At 33.7% G+C, this 12,626-nt stretch overlaps 2 protein-coding genes across 2 annotated transcripts; both read left to right on the forward strand.

Moving 5' to 3' along the window:
* Positions 1 to 401: 401 nt before the first annotated feature.
* LOC140675965 (uncharacterized) lies at positions 402 to 11,054 on the forward strand. The gene is made up of 7 exons (XM_072910554.1): positions 402 to 559; positions 2,334 to 2,648; positions 2,735 to 3,188; positions 3,315 to 3,451; positions 3,543 to 3,657; positions 3,809 to 3,964; positions 10,956 to 11,054. The coding sequence occupies exons 1-7, from the start codon at positions 402 to 404 to the stop codon at positions 11,052 to 11,054; spliced, it is 1,434 nt and encodes a 477-aa protein (XP_072766655.1).
* A 59-nt stretch (positions 11,055 to 11,113) lies between these two features.
* LOC140675966 (uncharacterized) lies at positions 11,114 to 12,341 on the forward strand. Its single transcript, XM_072910555.1, has one exon. It carries the CDS (start codon positions 11,114 to 11,116, stop codon positions 12,191 to 12,193), a length of 1,080 nt encoding a protein of 359 aa, XP_072766656.1. The 3' UTR covers positions 12,194 to 12,341.
* The last annotated feature ends 285 nt before the right edge of the window (positions 12,342 to 12,626 follow it).

A 12,626-nucleotide genomic window follows, 5' to 3' on the forward strand; every position in this document is an offset into this window, starting at 1 on the left:
ACAATAGGAAAATATTTGTTAAAGCTAGACAGGTTTCTTTCAGGTAATGCACAGTTGTTAGAAATCCTTCGAGTTTCGAATTTCAAAGAAATTGTCTGCCTTTTGTTACGTTTCTCTCTCCACATCCCTAATCGTAAAGATAGGAATAGGATAACCACAAATCCGGAATCTGGGATTTCTAAGTTACACACAATTTCAAAATGGGGATGTAAAGAATGTAAAGAAGTTCTAGAGTGTATATAGTGTATTACACGTGCTCTTGGTAATCGGAAAATATATAAGAATATAAGTTTCGTAGTAGATTACAAACAGAGAACTAATACGCGAATAGTTTGGTCTGATATTTTTAAATTAAATTACTTTTTGTGTCTTACTAAATTTTTAATTCAATTTTTGTCAAAATGGCGACAATAATGTCCTTACCTCAAGAGGTAATAGATATCATTCTTGGCTACAATGATATCAGCTTTGAGGATATCATTAACTTTAGATGTGTGAGCAAGATATTTCAACACGTAGCCAAACACCATAAATTTATGGAAAAAAAGTTTTTTCAGAGGTAATTACTTGTTAATTAGTTAATTTTTTGCAATTTGATTTCATTAAGATATCTATTATACATTCAACTCTACAAAAAATATATTTTATAGAAATAAAAAATGTAATAAATGTAAAAGAAATAACAAACAATATAAAAAGGTTAAAAAACGGATCACTGAAAGTTAAATCACATAAAGAGAGGGAGCAATTATTTTTAATAAATTATTTTATAAATTAATTTTAGTTTTTAATTAATTAATAAAATAGTTAATTTTTTTGTATTTGTTTTGTAGCAAGCAAAAAACTTTTAAAAATAAATCTATTTTTCTGTTTCTTGACTTTTGTTAACTAGTTTTAATATAATTATTTAATTTAATTATGTTATTAAGTAACTTAAATTGATGTTTTATAAATACACAAAATATAAAAGTTAAGTAATTTGCTATATTTACAGAATATATAGCCATAATGCTGTCCATTGTTTATATTATTCAGAGTTAGGAAAATTACTTTATAAAAATAACTCGTTATCGTTACCGTTCTTTTTTCCAAAAAGTACTCGTTACCGTTACTGTTACTCAAAAAGTAACGAATCGTTACAATTTCTGTCAATTTTTTTGTATAAAATACAAACCTTACATAAACATATTTTTAATACAAGATCAAATTTTTACACTAAACACTAAAAATTTTTAAACATTATTTTACATTAAAGTAATCAAAACAATATAATTTTAATAATGCTACTAATATAAAGTGTGTAATAATTTTGATAATAATAAATTATTTTAAATAAGACAAATTTTTGAAAAAAAGTGTAAACAAGCTTTTTTAAACACTTTTAGATTTTGTAAATGTAAATAAAATAATTTTCTTATTGTTAGTTTACTTTCAATAGATTTGTAAATATGGTCAAAATTTCTTTCTTCACGTCTCTTTAATTTTTTTTATTTTAAAATTCTAACACAATACAATAATTTTCATTGAATTTTTGACTATTCATTGAATTATCTGTCTACTTAAATGTTTTTTTACAAAGTAAGAAAGATACTAGAAAGAGATTTCAGCAGTTTCTATGTGATACTGCATTTCAATACTCTTATCAATCCCTAGTTCATTTCACGCATATGTGCACATGTATCTGTAGTATATGTTACATGTATTATATAAAATGTGTGCATATGCATGAAATGACAAATATCTATGTTTCTTTATTTAAAGATTATATTCGAAAAAAGTATAATATATTCAAGTATATTTAAATATATTTAAAAAAATCTCAGACAGCATAAAAAAAACAAAAGATCATCTTTAATTAAAAATTATATCATCTTAAAGATATTTAAAAGATAATAAGACGTCTTTAAGTTGTCTTTTAAGGATCTTTCAAAGACATGAGCTGTCTAGAAAGTAACGATAAAAGTAACTGTTTTTTTGTTACTCATTATCGCAAAATGTAACAAAGTTACTTTTTTTGTCACAAACAAAATTTGTTACGCCGTTATCGTTACAGTTATAAAAAAAAGTAACTGTAACGGTAATGACGTTACAAATAACCCATTACTTCCCAACCCTGATATTATTGTATGTTGTTAGTGTGCAAATTTTAATTACAATTTAAATTGAAGATTATGTACCGCATACTTTATGTTGCATTAAAACCAAAAAGTCGATATTTTTACTAATTCTGTATACTACGCAATTTAAATTATTTAATTCTTCAAAAACTTATTACTAATAAAATAGTTTACTATTTTTTTTAAATTATGATAATATTATTATTTCAATTTCAGATGGCCTACAGCGAGAAAGTTCTATAATAAGCAATTTAAGGAAAATGAACAGGAAGAGTTTGAAGAAAAGAATAATAAAGAAAGTTTACACTTTATAGAAATTGGTATAAATTGTGCAAGACGATTACGGTATTCTATGTCTCAAAAAATTCAAAAATATTATTCACATGATATATTAATCGCTAACTCAACACATTACACTTACATATTTGAGTTAGATGAAGATATATTGCCAATATTTAGGAAGAATAAAGATGATATAAAAATTTCTTTCTATATTGATGAGATTAAAAACTTGCTCATTGAATTTTCACGGTAAAATTATATAAAATAAAGTTCTCGTAACTTTATGGACCTAACCTAACGTACATATTGCATAGTTAATGTGAAAAATTTTTCAGAAAAATTGTTTGTGATTTAACGGAAAAATATTACAATATACAACTTTTTAACTGTCTGAAGCAACGTATGCTGAGAATAAAATTCATTAAATTTGAAAAGCAACCTCAGAAAATGCAACTATTGGAACGAATTGCTATTATTATGGCACAAAAGTTTCAGCCTCAAAAAGATGTACTTTACTCGTCCGTAACAACATCATTAGATAATATGGGAATAGAAATATTGAATAGCCTCAAAGAGAAACATCCCGATCATCCTATATTCTCGATGTCTGCAGAAAATTTTTCTTATTGGAAAAAACACAATATCGGTGATAATTATTGGAATGAAGCAGAAGGAACGCAGATTATGGATACACTCGAGGAATATATATTTGGCAAATTAAACTTTCGACCAAACAAATCGGGAAATGTAGAGTGGAATATACAATTAAAATATAAATGTATAGATCATGTAAGTATGGATTATAATATATTATAAATGTATGGCCAATTATGCCGTAAACATGGCCACATGTTCATTGTAATCTTAGAAATATTTTCTCTTTAATTAATTTCTGCATTGTAATTTCTGACACAGGTCTTGGAATATAAATATAGTCAAGAAATAATAATATATATAATATATCATAGCGTTGCCAGACGACTTGGTCTACGTTGCAATATAATAATGGGATATCCCAGTAAGCGTATCTGTTTATTTTGGAAACCAAGTTAGTACGTGTAATATCAGATTTAAAAATATTTGAATTTTTCGGTATTTTTATTCCTATCATACACATATATTATTTTTTTTTATTCTTTATAGTGCTACAAATAATTTAGAAAATGTAAGATGTTTTAGAATAAATTCTAACAAATTCCCGGATTGTTTTATCAAGCAACAGCGTTTTAAAAGATTGGAAGTAATAACAGCGGACCAGGTTGGCAATTATTTATATATAATTTTTACTAATTTTAATATTAGTCAATAAATTTGTCATATTAAAATTAAGCAGAAAAATTTGCACAATGTATAATTTTTTCGTTTGTAATTGGAATATTATTTACGCGTTTAAATTATTTTCATTATAGATGGGAGGAATACTGTTAGATTTGATCAAGTTTAATGAATACTTGTGGAAAATAAATTTAGCTTCGTCGGAAAACCTTCGTAGAAATAATTTCAACTGGAATATGAATTTAAGAGATTGGAGTACGAGTTTAAGAAAGATTGAACCACACTGTACTGTACGTAAGCACTACAGGTGCCGTATATTAATATTAATAATAAGCACAAAGCTTCTCTTTGATAACACATACAATTAGATAAAAATTATAGTTATCTATAATTTGACTGGCTGTAATTTAACTTTCTACAAATGTTTATTTAACAATTACTTGACAAGAAATATCAATTAAAGCTTAAACTTACATTTTTAGTTTACCCTAAGAATAGAAAAATTTGAAATGCCAAATACAAGACCAAAAGAAGTAAAATTTGCGGTTGGAATGATTGTGACGCATGGTGATCAATCTGCCGACTGTTCTATAGGCGTAATAGTTGGATGGCATCGATATAAAGATAGATATTCTGTTAAAATCTCTATAGAAGATAGAAGATATAATCCTAATATTTTTCCATTGAAGATCTGTAGTGACACAAAGGAACAAACACATTATCTAATTCTTACCGAAAATAATGAAATGTGTTATGTGGGAGAAGGTATGAATATCATTATAAAAAAAACGCTTCTTTATTTTAAATTACATTTTTCATTATCTCATCTTTTTGTATATATTATAAAATAATATTCTACTTTATTTTAATTTATCTTATCCTTTTCCTTTTTAATTTATTATATTTTTTATTTATTTTTAGTATTATTTATTATCGTACTTTTTTAATTTTTATTATTATTTATTACAGACGCTATAACTTTAACAACACCAAAATGGATAGAAAATAGTGAGATAGGTCGTTACTTTGATAAATTCGAAGGCACGCATTACGTACCAAAGCGCTGGAAAAACGTTACCCAAATGATGCCAAATTATAACTGCGACAAAAACAATATCAGAATTAATACTATAAATATAAATACAAATTATATTACAATATAATAATATTTAAAATATACAAAGCTTTTATTAAAAACATTATATATATATATATATATATATATATGTATATATATATATATATATATTTCCAACCTTTTTAGCTGTTATTACATCTAATCTTATAAAACGTTGCTTGATGAAACGGGAGCGTCCGAAATGGCCATGTTCGAAATGGTCACGGTTAAATTTGACTACGTTCGAAACGGCCACGGTCAAAACGGCCACGTTTGAAACGACCACGTTCGAAATGGCCACACGTTCGTAATGGCCACAATAAAAATAATATATATATGCCTATGTGTATATGATAAAAATAAAAATGTACAAAGATTCAAATAATTTCAAATCTTATATTATACTTACTGTTTTGGTTTCCAAGATAGACAGATAGGCTCACTGAAATATTTTACTATTATATCGCTACATAGACCAAGTTTTCTGGCAATACTGTGATATATATATATATATATATATACAAGGTGTCTGATAATAATCGTCCAACCTTTCATGGCGATTATTACCGGACACCCTGTATATATATATATATATACAGGGTGTCCGGTAATAACCGCCTCACCGCTCATATACAGGTAGAGCAGGTCAAACTGAGTAGAAAAGTCCTCTACCATTTTTCGATTTTCGAAATAATTATTGAGAAATTAATTAACAAAGATTGATAAATCTGGCCAAGTACAAGCGCGCGGCAAGAAGGCCCATCCTACTGCTACGCGGTTACTAGGCGTTCATTGAATGATAGGAGGAGCGGTCTACGACTGATAATGGATGCGTATGAGTAGCATGCCTAGCGACCGCGTAGCGGTGGGACGACCTTCTCGCCGCGCGCGCTTGTACTTGCCCGAATTTGTTAATCTTTGTTAATTAATTTCTCGATAATTATTTCGAAAATCGAAAAATAGTAGAGGACTTCTCTACTCAGTTTGACCTGTTCTACCTATATATAAGCGGTGAGGCGATTATTACCGGACACCCTGTATAATAATCTACGTTATTTTATTTGTGATTTGAATTATGTGATTTTGGATCCTTTTACCACGTGTATCTCATAAATGTGACATGATAGGAATTTTTGGGAAATGGATCCTGTTTCAGCACGTTAAAATATGTAAGAAACAGTTGGTCTTCCGAAAAAAAATACTTTTTTTATTTTGTGATCCTGTGTTATTATTTATATTATCCAAGAATTCTATTCGTTCCTAAAAATATGTTTCTTTGAATTTGTTTTATTTATTTTTCCTGTAGTTTCTATATTGAAAGGATCATCTCTATAAAATCCTGAAATATTTTGGAATCGTGTAAGACTTATATGGAAAGTCTATCACACATACTCCTTTTATTGGTTATTATTTTACTTTATTCAAGAATTCTGCTCGTTACCGAAAAATTTTTCTTTAATAAAATTGAGTATGAGCTCCTTAATAATAAATAAAGAGATAGAAAAAAAGACAATAGGAGCGAGGAGCTTTGATTAGCAATATAGGTTAAATTCTCCAATTCTATTAATGTGTTAAAAAATTATATTGATAATTGGTACACTAGTAAATTACTTAACTGATATTGAAATAAAATACGCGAACGTTTCGATCCTTATTCGGATCCTCCTCAGCGCAACGCATGAAATAAACGAAATTAATGTGTAATTAAATCTCGAATTTCATAATCGTAAGGTCAAATCGCAAAACAATAATAACATGTCGTCGGTTTATAATAAGAACAAGGTTATAATAAGGTTATAATAAGATAAAAATTAGACCGGTTGCTATATTGTCGGAATGAACAGTTAACGCTCATTATACCGTATAAATGATGTCACCATTCCAAATTATTTGATCATATTCTTATAGTTAATGAGTGATGTTTTTCATAAACGAATGACTCTTTCAAATGCTCCCATTTTTTCCGTCAAGCATTTCTCGAAGGTTTCGAGGCCGCAAGCCGTTCAGTTTAGAGGTGAAGGAAAAATGATTCTATTATAATAAATTAAATTAAATAAATAACTGACGACAAATTAATGCTTTGTTGACAACTTAGTAAAGTAATGATTGATAATAAAATTAAAGTAAATTAGATAAAAATGCTTACGGGAAGTAGATTCACCGAATACATGTCCAATTTTTAGTTCTTTATGTCACACTGATATTACACGTGTAACTGTAACGAAGGATCAAGTGGTAATGCGACCAAGGGCGAATAATACATTTGAAGAGAAGTTGTTTGTTAGGTGACATCAGATCTTCGGTAGTTTATTTATAATGTCTTCGTAAATAGCTGACAAACATTTTGTGTCTGTTTGTAGATTAATGCTGTTTATTTGTCGTTTAATATGTAACATTTCCGATATCAGTCTTTTAGCGTAATAAGGCTCATTGTCTAGAATTTGTACTTTGTCCCAGTCAAATTCACGGTTGTATGTTAAGCGGTGGTCAGTAATGACCGATTTATTATTAATTAATCTTCTTTATGTTGATTTTGTGTTCGTTTATTCTGGTTTTTAATTTTCTGCCCGTTTGACCAACATATGATGCATTGCAGTCCGAGCAATTAATTTTATAAACTATGTTTGTTTTCGTGGGATTTGGGATCAGATCTTTATGAGCTTTGATAAATTTATTATTTTTGTTTATGCTGTAACAGGCTAGCTTAATGTCAACATCTTTTAAAACATTTTTCATTTAATCAGTTAACGAAGGTAAATAAGGAATTGTAAAAAATGAGGTGTTTTTTGAGGCTGGAAATTCCCTATAATTTGATCTTTTACTAATTAAATATTTTATACGTTTGTTCATTGTTGTAAAAATTATGTCAATTGGGTAAGAGTTATCAGTTAAAATCTTTATCACAAGTTTAAAATTCTTTTCGTGAAATTTCGGGTGTGATAATAAAAATGCTCTGTCGGTTAAGCCTATTATTGTGCCTCGTTTTTGATTAATCGGATGCTGAGATTGGAATTTCAGGTATCTGCCAAAGAAAGTATTCTTGTGGTACCAGTCAAATATTAAATAGTTATTTTCTAAAATGAGCGTGAGGTCTAAAAAGTTTAATTTGTTATGGTCACTGGTTTCCACTGTAAATTGTACTCTGTTGTGGAATGAATTAAAAATGGTCACTGTCTGGTCAATAAAATTAGAAGGTACCGACATTAATATGTCGTCAACATATCTAACATATATGAGGGGGGGGGGGATAAAATGATGTTAATGCTTGTTCTTCTAAGTAAAAACGCAACGTTTGATGCGTTCAATTTCTTTTTCTTAGTGCCGGATGATTGGATATTAGCAAATGTCGATGTTGTTGTCGCTGGCGTCGTAAAGATTGTGTTGTCTCTCACGTTTTTCGATCCGTTCAACACGAGCATCACACGCTAATTTTGCCGCCGCCGTACATGCAATCTAATGCTGATCTCTTCTCCTCGAAAATCGAGTAATCGTCCTTCCTGGTCGACAACGCGTAACGTTAAATCCGTAATGCACCGCACGATGATCGGTAGGTAAATGATGTGCGCCGGTGTTTCCGATATCTTATATCTTGGTGGTACCCTCGGTGAAAATTCGTGTATCGTATGAACGAGTTTGCTGTTGTTGTACGCACCCGCGGTCACATTACATTCGACGCGGATAATGTTCACGTCGATAATGTTAATCGGCACGTCCGACTCGTACCATTTTCGCGGCTGCAGTATACGGTTCGAGAATCCTAGCAGCGATCCAATATTGTTAGGCTTGCTAAAATTTAATCTGTAGGCGCATTTGATCTCGCTCCTCATCGTATTGTAATTAGCGCGGAGCACTATAGGCCATTCTCCAGGCTCAAAGTTATCGTCGTCGTCAGTGTGTTTTTTATCACCATCACGAACTGTGTGTTGCAAACGTTTTCGTAAAATTGTATGTTTCAAAAATTCATGTATCGCTTGCAGTTCGTATGATCCCTCGGGAATCGTAATTTCCGCATCGTCTTTACCAAAGTAAAATTTATTATTCGAGGAATTCACGTTCGATATCGTGTGATAACTTTCAAAATCCGCTAGACCAAGCTCGTATTCACCGTCGCTTAAATCTACGTTGGGAAAGTAGTTTGCCGCGAGAACGCTGCTCTTTCCAGTCAGCGTGAATGTCATAGACATGTTGGCCAAACTGTTTAACGAATACTAAGTTAAATAGCGCAATGTATGTCTTTAAATTCGCGTGCATCGACCGTTCGGAGAAACTGCAATCACAATTATCCACAGATGCTTTGATTATAAGTTTGATAGGATGTGTGATTATATTCTATTTTTGTCACATTTAAATATCACACCAATTCATTCGGCGGTCGAAGATTGTCAAAATTGTCAAAATATATAGCACGATTCCCCCTCTTTGCATACGCTACCCAGTGAGTACCCGAGCCTTTAGCGTTATCCAAATTTATGATCCCGCTCTCGTTTCGATATATACCACCGATCGGTAATGAGTTACGCATAAAAACACCTCTAAAATATGGAATGTGCATACGTTTTGCTAGTTGCAGCAATTGTACGTTGGTAGTTACGCCCTCTGGCATTTTTAGCGTCTCTTTGACGTTTTTTTTTTCTTCTTTCTCATTGAGACTCCTTGTCCGTATTTGTATGGCGCGAGATACAATCCGCGACCTTCCATGGCACGATTGTGACGTAACATCTCTTGAAACTGACGTTGTGTAGCTTTTCCATCGTTCACCATCTTTGCTACACCAGCCGCTCCACCAATCAGAGATCCGAGAGCGCCCAACACTGGTAGAATCGGTAATACATCCCGCGTTTCGCTACCGGAAGTATTCGTTTTTTCACCATCTTTTTCTTCGTTTTCGTCTTTAGACCCATACCGAACTTCGTTTTGGTTTTCATCACTACCAAGACAGATGTGCGGCTCTCTCACCGAGAGACGAATCTTTTGCAGTGATGCGAAATTGCACCTTTTTCGCGAGTATCCTATCAGCCGCGTGTCTTTCGACAAGATCGTTACTCCGAAAGTACACTATATCGTGTTCACGACACGCTGCGTCCAATGGGTTGATACCTCGATCACCTCTAGCCAATCGTTTTTCTAGCCGCGTGCCCGGACCGCAAAACTGGTATCCAGGAATATGTAATTCGATAGGAAGCGCGTTTATTGCACAATTTAATAGACCTCTGCTTATTTGCGTTGACATTCACGACAATCTTTTATCATTGGCGCTGGACCGTCAATGTGCGTTTGTTGCCACGGTTGATTGTAATGTTCGAAACAGCGACGATAGGTCTGAACCTCTGAATCCGCCTTTATGTATTCCGGAAGTTTGTCCCACACGTAGTGAACGTGATTGCTACACATTCGCAATAAAACTGCTTTAGATACAAACTGTAGCTGTTCGGCACTCAAATCGAGAATATCGTAAGGACTTGATAGCAGGACAAACATTTTTTCGTTACTGAACACTTTGTAGTTCCGCGCAGCTATAAATAGACAGGCGTGCGATCCGAATCGGAAGTGGGAAAATGAAATTCGTGCGACAACTTTTCGCGATACGCGTGACAAATTACGACGTCAGATTACGCTCGATGGGTGACAATGCGGAGATGCGTAGACACGGTACGATGCTGCCGAATACTATACGCGCAATCGTTTGCGGCTTCTCGAATTGTGGTAAAACTAACGTGTTAATTAGTTTGATAGAAAGCCCGCACGGCGTCCGCTTTGAAAATGTGTACGTGTATTCAAAGTCACTGCAACAGCCAAAATATCGATATTTGGAGAATTTGTTAACGTCGATCGATGAAATCGGCTGTTTTACATTCTCCAATAACAGTGACGTCATTCCACCGAGCGAAGCACGTCCAAACTCGATTTTCGTTTTCGATGACGTGGCGTGCGACAAACAAAATACAATAAGAGAATATTTCTCAATGGGACGCCACTCGAACGTCGACTGCTTCTATCTTTGCCAGACATACGCGAGAATACCGAAACATTTTTTACGCGACAACGCGAACCTGCTAATCTTGTTTAAACAGGATGGCACCAACTTGAAACACGTGTACAACGATCACGTGAATACCGACATGTCATACGAAGATTTCAGTGAGTTATGTCGTACTTGTTGGCAGCAAAAGTATGGATTTCTCGTGATAGACAAGGATAGCTTGCTTACAAACGGGCGATACAGAAACAGATGTAACGTGTTTGCGATACCACAAAATGATTAGTCGTTGCCTACATTCTGTCGTGAGGGGTGAAACGCGAGCGTTTAACACTCTCTATCGATATGGCTGGGAGCGATAATATTCGCGAGCGTGAAAAGATGGCGAAGGAGATTGCAAAAACGAGGGAATCGATCCGCAAGAAACATCGCGCTTTGAAGACCGGTAACATCGATGACGATATCGCGGTCAAGACCCATTTTAAACCTATTATCGAGCCGCTGCAAAAGATTGTCGACAACTCGTTCGCGGTGAAAAATAAGTCAGAGAGTAGCGCAAAGATTAAAATCTTACCCATCAAGCGATACAAGGAGGATGAGAAGGAAGAGGCTAAAGATGAGGAGGTAAAGGAAGAGGAAGAGGAAGATGCGACACCGAAAAAAAGGAAACGATCGGACGTTTTACTGTATGAACCGTCGATAGCCTCTACGCCGTTAACCGCACCAACAAGCGTAAACAAAGATGTTTTCGAAACCTCGGGCAACATGCTCGAATCATCGTTTGTTCGAAACAAGTTACAAACGCCGGAAGGTCAAGAAACGTTGCGAGAGTACTTTGGGCCACTTGGACAAAAGTACATAGGCGCTTTGTTCAGTGGCGACAAAAATCACGAGATTGATCATGTGTATGGAGTCTATTTTGACAGAAAGAATGAAATGCGACTCGGCAACAAACAATTCAACATCAACAAAGATGACTCTATTATCATAGACGACGTGCGGTACATTGGAACGCCAGGATTGTACGAGTTGATCTTCAAGAGAATTCCCGATGACGAACTTTACACGAAGGGGGACGATTTGAAAAAATACAAGAGCATATTATTGGTGACGAACGCGCATAGACGCGATTATGATGCGCAGGGCCATTTGAAGGGTAACAGGGGGTACAAGTACAAACATATAATTGCACCGTTGATGTCGCTCGAATCGAAAAATACAAAATCTGGAGGGGAGATATCTATGCTTCGCACTATGACGCTAACCAACAATATGATTGATTACGTGCACTGGGACGATCCCAACGAACTAGTGGATCGGCTACGATTGCTCAACGCTTCGCGCCAAGCTGGTCACAACGCTCATGACAACGAGATCCAGTCGATCATCGAGGAACTTCGTGAAGCAGGAATTATTATAAATTAAATGGTGTCTCGACAAAACTAATCAGTCGATCAGCGTTGCGTGACACTTTACGAAGCATCAGAAAAAAATGCCTATCAGCAAATTTGGATTATTCGATCCAAGAAATGATGCAACCGGCACAAACGGTTCTTGGGATAGATTGGTAAAAAGTTATGTGCACGAAAACGTTTTGTGTCGCGTCGTTACAGACTTCGATGCAAGGTCACGTAAGATTCGCCGTGTAGCGCAACCAGAGGTTGACACCGATACCGTCAACAAACTGTACGTGGAGTCCTGCGTTATAAGATTAATGAATCAACAGAAAGAATCAGACGAGAAGCTGATTTCGCTTGAGAAGGACGTGCGAGCAATACAGATTGTGCTAAACAAACTTCAACGCCCGGCTAACGCTAACTCAGAAACAGCTATCAACCTAAATGAGCATCAGTGAACA

This window comes from Anoplolepis gracilipes, unplaced genomic scaffold (genome assembly GCF_047496725.1).
Source record: "Anoplolepis gracilipes unplaced genomic scaffold, ASM4749672v1 Contig22, whole genome shotgun sequence".
NCBI lineage: Eukaryota > Metazoa > Arthropoda > Insecta > Hymenoptera > Formicidae > Anoplolepis > Anoplolepis gracilipes.

Coding starts and splice junctions, on each gene's coding strand:
- LOC140675965 (XM_072910554.1), top strand. CDS start 402: ATGGCGACAATAATGTCCTTACCTCAAGAGGTAATAGATATCATTCTT. Junction 2,649..2,734: donor TTGCTCATTGAATTTTCACG/GTAAAATTATAT, acceptor AAAATTTTTCAG/AAAAATTGTTTGTGATTTAA. Junction 3,658..3,808: donor AAGTAATAACAGCGGACCAG/GTTGGCAATTAT, acceptor TTTTCATTATAG/ATGGGAGGAATACTGTTAGA.
- LOC140675966 (XM_072910555.1), top strand. CDS start 11,114: ATGGCTGGGAGCGATAATATTCGCGAGCGTGAAAAGATGGCGAAGGAG.